This window comes from Cherax quadricarinatus, chromosome 38, assembly GCF_038502225.1.
Source record: "Cherax quadricarinatus isolate ZL_2023a chromosome 38, ASM3850222v1, whole genome shotgun sequence".
In the NCBI taxonomy this organism is placed as follows: domain Eukaryota; kingdom Metazoa; phylum Arthropoda; class Malacostraca; order Decapoda; family Parastacidae; genus Cherax; species Cherax quadricarinatus.
In genome coordinates, this window is record NC_091329.1 from 6325002 (window position 1) to 6340001 (window position 15000).

Genomic DNA, 15000 nt, shown 5'->3' on the forward strand with positions numbered 1-15000 from the left:
AGGGGCAACTGATATATCAGATCATTATTTAGTTGTAGCTACAGTTAGAGTAAGAGGTAGATGGGATGAAAGGAAAATGGAAACAAAAAGTAAGAGAGGCAAAAGTGTATATACTATGGGAGGAGGAAGTTAGGATGAGATATAAGCAACTATTGGCAGAAGGGTGGGCTAGTGCAAGTATGAGTAGTGGGGGTGTTGAAGAGGTCTGGAATAGTTAAAAAAAAAATGCAGTATTAGAAAGTGAGGCAGAAGTTTGTGGCTATAGGAGGGTGGGTACAGGAGGAAAGAGGAGTGACTGGTGGAACGATGAAGTAAAGGGTGTAGTAAAAGAGAAAAAGATAGCTTATGAGAGGTTTTTACAGAGCAGAGTATATGGAGAGTAAAAGAAAGGTGAAGAGAGTGCAAAAGGAGAACAGATGATAGAGTGGGAGAGGCACTGTCAAGAAATTTTCATGAAAATAAGAAAAAAATTTAGAGTAAGATAAACAAGTTATGAAAGCCTAGGGAACAAATGGATTTGTCAGTTAAAAACAGAGTAGGGGAGTTAGTAGATGGGAAGATGGAGGTATTGGGTAGATGGTGGGAATATTTAGAGGAACTTTTAAATGTCGACGAAGAGAGGGAGGCGGTAATTTCGTACACTGGTCAGGGAGGTACAACATCTTTTAGGAGTGAAGAAGAGCAGGATGTGAGTGTGGGGGAGGTGCGCGAGGCATTACGTAGAATGAGGGGGGGGGGGGTAAAGCAGCTGGAACTGACGGGATCATGACAGAAATGTTAAAAGCAGGGGGGTTATAGTGTTGGAGTGGTTGGTATTTTTGTTTAATAAATGTATGAAAGAGGGGAAGGTACTTAGGGATTGGCAGAGAGCTTGTATAGTTCCTTTATATAAAGGGAAGGGAGACAAAAGAGACTGTAAAAATTATAGGCATAGGGGAATAAATTTACTGAGTATACCAGGTACATCTTGCTACTTCTACTTACACCATCTGGGAACACTCGGCAGTATTCCCGATCCAGAGAGCCAGGAGAAATCTCTTCAATATTACGCTTATATCAGCTTATATATCAACTCTACGGCTTATTTATCTATCAGAATTGATCTAATATGATATAATAAACACTATAAATAACATACAAACATGTTATATACTCTAGACTGAATAAAATAAGCCATAATATGGCGATAGACCATTGGGAATATTTCGATATAAATGAGTTACTGCTCTCCATGTCGTATTCTTTGGTCTTCGAGTGAGAGAAAACGGTGTTTTGAAGAGGATAACTGCACTAGAACATCAGTTTACTAAGAAATACACCGAAACAAATGCTATTTTCGCTATAACCCCCCCCCCCTCCGAGACGGTGGGCCAGCCGGCACTCCAGGCCAATATCTCGGAAGTAACTTATTCACTTATTTCGCTAAGGTATGCCTTTATTACTTAATTAACCCCTTGACTGTCGCAACCCCCAATCCTGAGGTGTCTCCTGGTGTCACAGAATTTAAAAAAAAAAAAAAAAAAAAAATATATATTTTTTCTTATGAAATGATAGAGAATCTTTTCCCGATTGTAACGACACCAAAAAAACGAAATTTGATAAAAAACTGACGGAATTATGCTCTCGCGAAGTTAGCGACCTCGGCGATCTTTACAAATCGGCGATTTCGCCCACTTTGAGCCCTATTTTCGGCTAATTCTGTTGTTCCAGTCTACCAAACTCATAGCTATTTCTTTAGAACTCCATTTTTTCTATCGATTGAGTACAAGAAACTGCCCATTTACCTACTTCAACTACCCAATAATGTGGTCAGAAATTTGTAATTTGGCCAATTTCACGAAAATTAGAAAATGACAATTTCAAAATAAGGCCCAGAATAAACAATGCAGACATTCCTGGCTCTAAAATAACATTTTCTTTGTTCATCAGTCATGTCTCCAGGCCCCTCTGATATTACTCTTGCTTTCTATTTTGAATTTTTATTCAAACTAAAAATAGAAGACTTACTATTATGCAGACTACTGCAATACTGTAATAATTGTATAAATAACATCAACGCATTCATGACTGCATATTAGAATGGCTAGTTTGACATTTATTGGACAATAACATCATTTGTTTACTTTTGAACATTGGCAAAAATCAAACATTTCCCCTACTTTGAGCTCTATTTCCAGGAATTTTTATAGTAAAATCAATCAAAATCACCTCTATTTCTATAAAATGTTTTCCATTCTATCAAACGAGACCAAGAAAACGAGAATACAACCATAAATACTATACGAAAATAGACCATAGTCGGCATTTAAAAAAAAAAAAAAAAAAAAAAAAAAAGTTTTTTTTTTCTCGTTATGCACTGCGTGCTTCAGGATTTTTTTTTATATGGTGTGCACTGACCACAGACCCATTCTCTCACATGTGGGGCTACCAGCTTTCTCCTGCTTGATTTGAAGCCACTAGAATTTATGAGTATGTATATATATGTCAGACACGGTACCTTGTAAGACGTATATATACGGCCGCAACAGTCAAAGGATTAAGTGGAATAATATTCATAGAAATGGTAAAATAATAATGATTTCTCTAATTAATGTCGAGGGAATTTTGGAAATATTCCAAATACTTTGGGAGTTATGTGAGAGTAAAGGGCAGATTTTTTTCAACATTCCAAGAACTAACAAACTATTTTTTTTTTTGTGAAATAAAGATAAGTTATTTAGAGGAAAGGCCTCGAGGAAAATTAGTATTAGCATTGTTCTCTCGGCACCAAGTGTCCAAACAACCTTACGTCGTCCCATATAGGGTCACCTTCCTGCCAAAGGGCATTTTCTGTAAATAAGTCCTTTTTCAGTCTTTTCTCAGTTGTTGTTTGAGGTATATTTTTGATAAATATTTTCAGGAAAGAGTGAAAACACGGTCTTGTGCACCAAAACTGAAGGAAATCTGACGGCAAATAAAAAAGCAACAATTAATTGCATGACAGGCCCCTTAACCTTTAACCCCCAGGGTCCAAGGCCCAAATCTGAAGTAGTGCCCCAGTGTCCAAGAATTTAAAAAAAAAAAAATTTGTTATTTTTTCTTATGAAATGGTAGAGAATCTTTTTGTGATGGTAATAAAACAAAAAGTACGAAATTTGATGGAAAATTTACGAAATTATGCTCTCGTGAATTTTGATGTGTCAGTGATATTTACGAAGCGGCGATTTTGTCGACTTTGACTCTCATTTTAGGTCAATTACATTACTCCAGTCAACCAAATTCTTAGCTATTTCACTAGTATTACTTCTATTCTATCGATTGAGCACAAGAAATCGCCAAGTCAACTGTTTCAACTACAAATTAAAGTGATCGGAAATTGTTAATTTGGCCAATTTAACACAAAGTTCAAAATATTCCAATTTCAAAATAGGGTCCAGAATAAACAATGTAGGTATTCCTGGAACTAAACTAACATTTCCTCTGTTCATTAGTTACGTTTTGAGGTTTTACAAATAAATTCCATTTTGATTTTTTATTCACATAATGAATTTTTATTCACACCAAAAAATAGAAGATTCACTGTTATGCAATACTGTAATAATTGTATAAATATCATCACCATATTTGTGAATGCATATTGGACCCACCAGCTGGCGTGTATTAGATGTGTGAGGTCGTTTGTTTACTCTTGAATATCGGCAAAAATTTAACATTTCTGCTACTTTGAGCTCAGTTTCAAGCCATTTCCAGTACTAAAACCAATCAAAATCATCTCTATTTCTGTAATATGTCTTCCATTCTATCAAATGAGACCAAGAAATCGCAAATACAACTGTAAAAAACACTGCAAAGTCGCTGTTTTAATCGAAAAATCATGATTTCAGTTTTATTTCTCATTATACACAGTGTGCTGCAGGATCTGTTTTATGTGGTGCACACATACCACACAGCTGTATTCTCTCATATCTAGGCCCAAATGTACCACTCACAGTTTATCAGAGCAAGATGAGCTCATGACGTAGATCTACGGTTTGGACCCTGAACGTAAAGCCGTACATCTACGGGACGGACCCTGAAAGGGTTAAACTGTCCGAACATAGATCTACATTTACGTGCGTAGCGCTCCAACCTTTATTTTTTTCCATTTGAAAGCATGTAAAAAAAAACGTAGTTCTACAGTCGGAGCGCTATGCACGTGAACTTAGATCTATGTTTGGACAGTTTAAGGGTTAATTCCGTAATTTATTTAGCGTTTTCTCTTCCAAGTTGGGATCACATTTGCCCTTGCATATACAATCTAGCTACAAGCCTTAAAAACAACAAAATGGTATATTTACAAGCTGTTCTACATTACTTACCATTAGTTCATCCTGTAGTGTAGATATTTGATCTTTGAGTCTTTCATTCTCACATGCCATTGCATTGGCTTTCTGTTGAAGTGAACCATTTTCCTTTTCTATTGTGTCTTTCTCTTGCCTTACTCTCTCCAGTACATCAGGCAGTTTACTCTTCTCTCCAGATATAACTGCTGCCTCTAATTCTGTTATCTGAAAATAGAAGAGTATAGTATGTCACTATTTCAATAAGGAATGGGATGAGAAGGAGAAGGCAAGAACAGAGAAGGGAGAGGAAGTTTATTTACATCTGATATAAAATAAAGGTAATAGGTTGGTAGACAGCAACCGCCCACGGAGGTACTACAGTCCTGCCAGGCGAGTGTAAAACGGACACTTGTAGTAATTATTTTACATGATGGTAGGATTGCTGGTGTCTTTTTTTGTCTCAAACATGCAAAGCTTGAGGCATGTCTTGCTACTTCTACTTACACTTAGGTCACATTACACATACATGTACAAGCATATATATATATATATATATGTATAGGTTTTTTCCATCTTCTTACTAGTTCCTGTTCTTGTTCATTTCTGTTTATCTCCATGGGGAAGTGGAACAGAATTCCTCCTCTGTATGCCTCACATGTCATAAGAGGCAACTAAAATGCTGGGAGCAAGAGGCTAGTAACCCCTTCTCCTGTATATATTACTAAATTTAAAAGAATACACTTTCATTTTTCCTTTCGGGCTACCCTGCTTCAGTGATATAGCCAGTTTGTTGAAAGATAGAATAAAATGTAATTTTTTATAATTTTTATGCAATACTTCAAGAATAGTGTGCCACTCGTGGAAATGCTTTACAAACCTTTTCTTTTGCAGTATCCAAGGCAGTCTGCAATCTTGTAGTTTCAATCTCTGTGGCTTTAGTAGACTCTAGGGCTTCTGCTAACTGGTTCTCAGCTGCCTTCTTCTCATTATTAGCAGCCTCAACCATAGACTCTAGAAGCTTCATCCTGAATTTTTACAAAATACTCAATAAAATAATAAAACCAAGATTTTAGAAGGCATTATTAGCATAACCGAATTACAGTACATGAAATCCAATAAGTATTTTTTAGCAAGTGCTGTACTATTACAAAATTTAAGGACTTGCCCGTAAATGTGGAATAATGTTAAGAGTATATCTCACATATTGGTAACTTAATATAATGTCTACATTTTCTAATCTCACCTGTCTCTTATTAGTTGCGACTCACGATGGTAACGTTCTTCAGCTTCTTTCGTTGTAGCAAGTTGCTGTTCTAGCTCTTCCTGCTTCATTTGCAATAACTCGCGATCTTCTTGTGCACTCTAACAGCAAACGAATTCATGAATTATTTTAGGTGTGCAGTTTCTTGGACTTGAAGTGCAAAAAAATATTTGGCCATTGTGCACATTTCTACTTTGGTAAAGAAGAAATTAAGTCCATCAAAATTCTTTTTTAAAGTACAGCATGGAACAAACATCCTTTGTATTTTCTATACCTCTATTTATTCTAACACCAGTATATTATTTTTTTCATTTCTTAAAAGCAACCATTTCTCATCAAGGCTGGATGACCCACTAAAGGAAATACATTCACGATCACTCATTCCCTTAGATGTCTGTCCATGTCTTTCCAGAAAAGCTGACACCACAAATCCAATACACCATTGAACCCCAACATTTGCAACCATCCTTCCAAGTGCTGGCAAGTACCTGTCATCTCTGCAATTCTAATCGGTTCACAGGTTTCCCTGAATTCTGCTGTAGATGTTGCCTCATTAACACTCCAATCTAACACAATCCCATATTTCTGGTAGATGCTCAAGTCTCTATCACTTAAAACATCTTACATTAACTCCTTCCAACCTTTTCCACCTAACCAAGAGCTGCACAGCTTCCTAGTCAACACATCCTGTTCCATCATTTCCAAATGACCAAACCATCTAAACCCCTCCTTCTCTCCCTCTCTCAATTATACTTTATATCAATACACTGTATTCTAATTTCTACACTTCTTATTCCTTGCATAATGCTCACACCAAACAAATCCAAACATCTCCTCTGCCCCCAACCACCACGTCACTTAACACTTAAAAGACCATGATTTGTCCATATAAAATATTGGCATTACTCTGCTTTGGTACTGTACATTCTACTTTATTACCTAGACTTGGGTATAAAGGTTTTTATACCTACTTGTTGCCCTGATAATCATTCCCATTTTCTATGTTCACCTTCACTTGCTTTTTTAAAACTCCTCCACACCAACCTCTGCATCATTTCTAAGTATCACGAGTACTGTCATCAGAAGAGCAAGTATGATTCCTACTTTACATTAGATTTATTATTATTTAAATGTGAACTTCTATGCAGGGGCAATCTCTTCATTTGAACCCGATCTAAAAATATATAACACAACCAATGTGACATTACAGTGCTAAGTTCCAGTTTTACTGGAAAATATGAATATTCAACATACCCTAATCTCAGTTTGTCACTTGCTGATTTTTAAAGCATTAAAGCTACCACCTAGTCTATACATCTGGAAAATCAACCAAATCTTCTATCCACCCTATCACCCCCTTTTTCCAAATCTATTATTATTATTATAATCAAAAAGAAGCACCAAACCTATAAGGGTCTTCCAAATCTATATAGGCTCATTTGCATGCTTTGATGCAAAACAAAAACTTGGGTTGCCTAACCCTTTTTCTCTGCAATCATATTTCATTTGTAACTACTCTAATTACTCTCCAGGTTCTCTCATTTTAATTTCTTTCCAAAACTGTTTCCTAATTCTCAGATCCTTGCTTTGTATAATTCTTACAGTGTGGAACACTTTATATACTAACTTTTCTACCTTACCATCCTTTTTAAATCATTTCACCAGTCTTTCTTCTTCCCTCTTACATGCATCCATTCACTAAACTAACCCCAAACCTTCACATAATAGCACTGCGTTTTTAAATGCTCAACCTCCTTTTCATACCTTTAGGAAAAATAATGTGTCAACATTACAGGGTAGGAGTGAATGGAAGCAAATGGTTTTTGGGACACAAGCTGTTGAAGTGTGAAAGGATTCAGGGAAATCAGTTAAACAGAGGTGGAAAGTAGTGCCTCCACTCTGAAGGAAGGGTGGGACATCTCAGTTTAGAGGGGCATCTGAACTGTAGTATCAACACACCTCTGGCAAGACAGTGATATAGTAAATGACCGTGAAAGAGTTTCTCTTTCGGGTCACCCTACCTCGGTGGGAGATGGCCTGTGTTGAGAGAGAGAGAAAAAAAAAAAAAGCTAGGTCTGATTCAACTATTAGGATACCATAAACCATGACGAATCATTCTTGATTATATTTTATTATCCAAGAGAGAGTAAATCTTCTATTTTTACCATTAAGAATTCAAAATGAAGATAAGTTTATGACAGGATATGCCTGGGGACATGATTAATGAACAGAGGAAATGTTTAGTGCTGGGAATGTCTAGTGTTTATTTTGGACTTTTTAAATTGGTATTTTTTTCTTAATTTTGTGTACAATTGTCCAAATTACTGACTTCTGTACACTTTAAAGGGTAGGTGAATGGGCAGTTTTGTATGCTCAATCAACAGAACAGAAGCCTTACTAGCAAAATATCTAAGAATTTGGGAGAAAGAAGCAATGGAATTAGTTTAAAGTAAGACTAAAAGTGGGCAAAATCACCTATGTGTATGTTGCGCCGAGACCACTAACTACGTCTGTTTTCCATCAAATTTCACACTTTTGGTGTCATTATCTTCAGACAGATTCTCTACCATTACATATTTATTTTTAATGTGTACACAGAGCAATATTAATTTTGGGGGTCTGGACAGTGAAAGGGTCAAACAAAGCTCCTCCTCTACATCAAATAACAGACTAGCCAATGTTAGAGAGAGAATTCTCATTCATTTAAACATTACAAATCTTACTGATAAACTATACAAATAATTTTTACCTTTAATAACTCCATAAGTCGTTGAGTCTTTTCACACTGGGACAAATCCTGACTATTTTCAGATTGTTGAATCAGCATGTGCTTGAGCGTGTCATTATGAGACCGAGCTTCATTTAGCTTTTCCGTTTGTTGAGTCAGAGATTCGAGTATTACCTGAGGAAAAAAGATTAATTCCTCTCAATTACTGCATTTATAGATAAGATTTTTAAACCTATCACCCTCATCTGTTCTACCAAATGGCAAAAGCTAGCATGCATATACAATAGTACTTTAAACTTTTGTAGCTCACTTTAAATATCATGTAACGGACCACAACCAGACATGCTAATACATCAGCAAACCTATCAATTAATTGGTTAATCGAGTCTAAAGCCCACTGACTACAAGGGGGGTCAATAACCCTTTTGATGACATAGTAGTACACCTTTGAGATCACTGGCCATACTGTAGTAATATGTGATGAGATCAGCTCACACAGATGAGTTGTGAGTGGTAAACTTGGGCCTAGATATGAGAAAAAGGGTCAGTGCAGTAAATGTGCCCCATATATATATATAAAAAAAAATCCTGCACCATTCAGTGCATAATGAGAAAAAACTGATAGTGTTTTTTGTTTAAAACGGCAACTTTGCAGTGTATTTTCATATGGATTTTATGGTTGTATTCTCAGTTTTTTGGTCATATTTGACAGAATGGAGATGATTTGATTGGTTTTAGGACTGAAAATAGCTCATCACTGAGCTCGAATTAGTGGAAATGTTCAATTTTTGCTGATGTTCAGGAGTAAACAAATTACATCACATGTCCAATACATATCAACTGGCAAGTCTAATATGGTTCACGAATGCACTATTATTTATACAGTTATTACAATATTGCATAACAGTATCTTCTATTTTTTGTGTGAATAAAAAATCAAAATGGAGTTCATGTGTAATGCCTGGAAACATAACCAAGGAAATGTTATTTTAGTGTCAGAAATGCCTACATTGTTTATTCTGGACAACTGTTTATTCTGCAAACAATACAGGAAGCCTGATTTCAAATATGGTATTTCACAATGTTTTTCATTAGTATAAAATATGTCATTTATTAAATTTATTATTAATAACAACCCACAGATTAGAAATAACTGGCAAACATCTCAGTCCGGACCACTATTCACAGATGAACATAAGTGTTCTCCTTTCTGACACTAACAACACACACTTCCATCATGTCAAGGGCCCATAGCCATCTGACAAGCTTGTCTTCCAAAATTATCCAATGTTTCGCTCTCCAGGAGCTTTGTCAAGCCATGGCTTGACAAAGCTTGGAGAGTAAAATGCTGCTACAATAAAATGTAACATTAGTTGCATTTGTGTCCTTTTACTTAACATAGTCAGTAATTCTACCAATATTAATACAAAATTATCTAGCTAAGTTTTCATAGGCACTGTCTTTATGAACCAGTGATAGAAATATCCTTAACAAGAATCCCTCAACTCTTCGTTTCTGTAGATGCTCGAATCTCCCAGTAAATTGTCAAATGCATTTATCTTTAGATGGCGAACAATTTTACCTCATCTCCCAATATGCTGATCAGACTTCAGGATTTTTTTTTCACACATGACTTGATAATGGACTAGTCGCAAAATTTTAATTACTAATTTATGGGTTACGTACTTACTAATTTTTTTTTATCTATGCTACTCGAGACATTGTTACAGTATTACTTTTATAACCTTCACAGGCACTACATGGACATAACCAAAGCATAAAAAAAATATTATCCATAATTCATTAACACTGTATATTAATGTGAAGATTTCATAGCACCAACAATTGAAGATTGTATGATGAATGAATTAAAGCGTGTATACAGAATGTACCTGTTTTTCTTCCTGTAGTTGCTGCACCTCCAACTGGCATTCGGAAAGCTGCTCTCGAAGGTCATCTAGCTCCTGTAAAGTGGCTTGGAGCTCTTCGTTTGTGCTAAATAAACACAGTATTACTTAATTTGGGTACCCAATACATGCAAAAACAATTCCTATCACTAGATCTGCATGACTGCAGTTACCAGTTTTAAAATGCTCACTAATTAATTTTATTCTAGTTTCTCATTATAGTACAGCATTACTTTAAATACTGTAATTAAAAAGGGAGTACAAGTAACCATTTTTTCTTTTTTTCTTTCAGCATTACTATCTTAACAGTTCAGGGAAAATTACCAGTAATGGGTTTCTTCCATCTGTTGAATACGGTCTTGTAGGCACGCTACCGACATCTCCGATACACTTGAGGTGGATTTGTTGTCCCATTCTCCCTGATCCCCACACGATGATGGGCCCTCACCATTCTACAAAAGAAATATTATCATAAAATCATGCAATGGCAAATGTCAGTGTTTCTATTCAGAATTTTAATCTTGGAAGGAAGGTTCAACATATATACTGTATCACATTACAGGAGCCCCCCCTCCCATCCTTATACAGCAAACTACCGCTTATACAGTGAGCTACTTCTTATACAATGGGCTGTCCCTACCACTTATACAACGGGCTACTCCTTATACGACGGGCTACCGCTGTAAAGCAAATATCACTGTAAAGTGATTTCAAATGTACACCTACCATCTGACTTACGACCGAGTTCGGTTCCGAGAAACCAGTCGTAAGTCGAAATGGTCGTAAGTCGAACTTTACTACTGAATATCAACAAAACATTTTTGTAATGACTATTTTATTGTTTTATTTTGGTATTTCATGTTTTACTTTACTTTTTATGTTGTTAGTACTATATTTTATACTGTAAGGTTTAGGATAAACACTGTGTACAACACAAATAGTTGTTTATTTCCCAGAAATTTGGCATAAAAAACACGGTCGTAAGTCGAGTGGTCGTAAGTCGAGCAGGTCGTAAGTCGGATGGTAGGTGTATACAAAAGGCTGATTATATGTTTACACTATCATAAATTAAGTGAGAAAGAGCTAGACCTTAAAAATGCACATACAGTACACACATTACTTAAAATATTTTCATCCTTAGCTTATAGTGAGTGGTGACTATACATTGGTCTGCACGATTTTCTTTACTGACTATGGTATCTTTTTCGGTATATATGGAAAATAGAGATTCATTGTGTTTATTCTTCTCTATCACATCAGGTTGACAAGTTGTGGAAACGTTACTTTTCTCTTTTCGTGTGACATAAGTAAATGAGAAAGTGGTGTATTGTCAATTAAAATGCTTACCTTATATTGACTTAAATTTTAAATCTAATATATTTTTCTTTATTTTCAGATTATTAATATGTCTAGAGGCTGCATAAATTCACCAGATATATTTTGCTATGTCTGCAGGCAATTCACTCCTTCAGATTCCCGGAGTAACATTACTCCTTTATTGAAGTGCTGCTACTTTGTTTATTTTTGGCTGCAAACTTGGAGATCAGAACAAACCATTTGCACCACGCAAAGCTTGCAAGAGTTGCATCAGTAAACTTCAAATGTGGTCAGGTGGAAAACTTAAATGTATGCCCTTTGAAGTACCTATGGTATGGCAGGAGCAGATGAACCACCATGATGACTGCTACGTTTGTACGACTGAAGTAGCTGGATTCAAAAAGACTAAAGATCGCATAATATACCCAAATATTCCTTCAGCAATAAGGCCTGTTCCACACACTGAAGATAGTCCTGTACCTGTGCCACCTGAGACATGGCAAATTTCACCCAGAGTCTGATACCAGTGATTCTAAGGAGATGGAAGTAGACTATGAACCACCAACAAATGACAATCCCAAACCCTTCAACAGGTGCTCCTCCAAAAATTACAAAATTATCCAAGACCTGATTTCAAGTTTCCAATAACTTGGGTCTAGAATAAGTGTGAAGATGCACCTTTTGCACTCACATCTTGATTATTTTCCCAACAATTGTAGGGACTACAGTGAGGAACAAGGAGAGCAGTTCCATCAGGATATTTGCACGATGGAAACTCAATACCAGGGCAAATGGAATGTCAGCACGATGGCAGATTACTGCTGGTCAATGAAACAATGATTTTGATGCACACCACAAGCGAAAATCAAAGCGGTCTTCCTTTGATTCAATACGTAGGCTAACCATTAGGAGCATATTTTTTTTTAATAAAATCATTTGATTTGATTAATGTTGATTTGGAATTCATTTGTTCTTAAAACTAACAATGTACTTTTCCATGATTACTTGATAATTTTAATAAATTAATAACTTATTAAAAATTCATCTTTTTTATCATTAATACGTATTTTATTCAAAATCCTTATGTGATAGAGCAAAATGGTTTAGAGATTTACAATCAGCAGCCCAAGAATATGTAAGATCAAAACCATGAATTAAAATAAAAATTAAAAAACATTCCAAATGCAGACCAGTGTATATTTATTGTAGGAAGTCCAAATAAATGAAGAATAGATTTAACCGAAAACTGCTGCATTAGTGGAATGCTGTAAAGCGGGGCCCTCCTGTACATATACTAAGTATAATAATTAGTTTGCTGTGATTACACTGTACATAGGATAAGTTTGGTTTAGATGACCCCACTTTACTCGGTGGTTGAACAGTCTTAACTTACACCACAATTAATATTCTTGTAACCATTTATATAATGGTAGGATTGTTGGTTTCTTTTTTCCCTCAAACATGCAAGATATCAGGTACGTCCTTCTGCTTCTACTTGCACTTAGATCACACTACACATGCATGTACACATGTATACAAACACACCCCTGAGATTTCCTGTTCTTATTTATTTCCTTTCATCTTCATGAGGAAGTGGACAAGAATCTTTCTTCCTTAAGCCAAGCCATGCGTGTCATAAGAGGAGACAAAAATGCTGGCAGCAAAGGGCTAATAACCCCTTTTCCTGTATAAATTACTAAATGCCTCGGTGGGAGATGGCCGACTTGTTGAGAGAGAAAAAAAAAAAAATAATTCAAAGTTTTTCTTTTTCAAGTCACCCTGCCTCAGTGGGAGATTGCTTGTTTGTGAGAAAAAACACTATTCACCTCTTGCAAATGAGTTAAAATAATTTTCAGTTACCAAACTGTTTATAAATATCACAAGCAATAATTATTTATTGCATGTACTGTACATGAGAAATCATTCTGGCGATACAATGTATTAAAACTACAGTAAATAAATAACGCATTTTCATTTACCACAGTATAACTTTTGAAAGTTGTAACTGGTGAAGCTGGTAGACTGGTCTTCCTGACAACTCCAGTCATTAATTTTCTGAAGCTCTCTCTGGACAGACGCCTAGACAATTTAAGTTTTGAAGCCATTGTTATGAAGTAACTTTCAAATATCAAGTATCAAAAGTCACAATGCTAAGCACACTTTCGAAATGTTTCAAAGTAAATATAAGGTTCGATCTTTTGTCTGCATCGTGCTCTTGGCAAACATAACATGTAAAAATGGAAGCTGTTTACAAGACAAGAACATTACAACTCCCATCTCCACACAATGCTACACTGCCCCTCCCAGAACACTGTACACAATGATAACATCACCTCTTCCACAATCTTATCTATGCTTATCAGAGAATCTACTATCTGACATACCAGCCACTATTTACTTGTATCTTTTGGGGGGTAAATTTAAAATATCCATTAAATCCATGAATACAAATTCAAAATTTTCAGCAATTACCTAACAAACTATACAGAAACTCACGAAATCGTAATAACACAGTTGCAAACACATCATGGAACGGGTGGGGCTTAAACCCATGGCCAACAAGTCCTAAAACTTACAGGCCAGAACTCGCCTGCCTTGGATTCAAGCCCCCACTGGTTCTCTGATTCGAAGCTACAAAGAGATTGTATGACAATTTTGAGAATCTTACAAGAAACGGTGTCTAGGAGTTAATAAATTCTTACCAGATAATACAAATGAAACAGAGAAATGCATGTACTACATTGGTTAACTATAAAATAGCTTTCAAATATATGGATGGAGATATACTGAAAAAGCCATTTGCAACATAAATTAAACAAAAATTGAAATATACCCCTTCCTGGGCAAAATTACTTGCTATTATTATTATTATTACAGCCTTCCTCAGTGATGTATTCATTTACCGACCACTCAGACATATGACTGGCTCTCCAACCTATGTGCAAACCTAAGTAATGTATATTAGAGCCGATTTCCTCTATACTGTTTATTACGGTATACAGTACATTTATGTATAAACATTTAAAAATAGTATACTGTACTAAAAATGCTATAAATGGTGCAAAGGTGACATTAAAGAAATATCTAAAGATGGTTGACACAAACCCACTACCAGTACAGTATGTTCCTCACAATGACCAATTCACTAACCAACCTACTCTTAGGAATGGAACCCTGTAATTGAGGAGAGGCTGCATTAAGATTACTTCTTGGCACATGAAATAAGTAAACACAATGAGAGTGATACCTAAAAAATGTGGAGGATAAGCAGCCTCTTAAGTCACTTGATGCTGAAAAAAGTACTTTACAAACCTGAGACAATGAGCAGACCTTGTTGAGCAGGAGCTCTTTCTCTTGGTCCGAGAGTGGTGAGGAGTCTAAAGAAACACCCAGTTGCAGCAATCTTGCTCTCAGCAGCTTGTTCTCCACCGAGAGGGTCTGTAGGGTGTTCTTCACATTTGCAGGTACCTCCTGGCTGGCAGTAGT

At 35.9% G+C, this 15000-nt stretch overlaps 1 protein-coding gene and 1 long non-coding RNA gene across 8 annotated transcripts in view; one reads left to right on the top strand and one right to left on the bottom strand.

Annotated features, from left to right (window-relative positions):
- LOC138853727 (uncharacterized) overlaps positions 1-12130 on the top strand; it is a 61548-nt gene extending 49418 nt beyond the window's left edge. Inside the window, exon 3 of the long non-coding RNA XR_011392883.1 lies at positions 11594-12130. This is a non-coding gene — a long non-coding RNA (uncharacterized lncRNA). The remainder of the gene's footprint in view (positions 1-11593) is intronic.
- LOC128692948 (cytospin-A) overlaps positions 1-15000 on the bottom strand; it is a 531559-nt gene that overhangs the window by 18570 nt on the left and 497989 nt on the right. For 6 of the 7 annotated variants that reach the window (XM_070092047.1, XM_070092046.1, XM_070092043.1 and 3 more), the window contains 7 exons: positions 14827-15000; positions 10522-10649; positions 10183-10285; positions 8312-8464; positions 5545-5663; positions 5179-5326; positions 4338-4526 (listed from right to left, as the gene is read on the bottom strand). The exon at positions 14827-15000 is cut by the window's right edge and continues 93 nt beyond it. In XM_070092047.1, the coding sequence (XP_069948148.1) occupies positions 4338-4526; positions 5179-5326; positions 5545-5663; positions 8312-8464; positions 10183-10285; positions 10522-10649; positions 14827-15000 (1014 nt within the window). The remainder of the gene's footprint in view (positions 1-4337; positions 4527-5178; positions 5327-5544; positions 5664-8311; positions 8465-10182; positions 10286-10521; positions 10650-14826) is intronic. The other variant, XM_070092042.1, reaches the window with a different exon arrangement.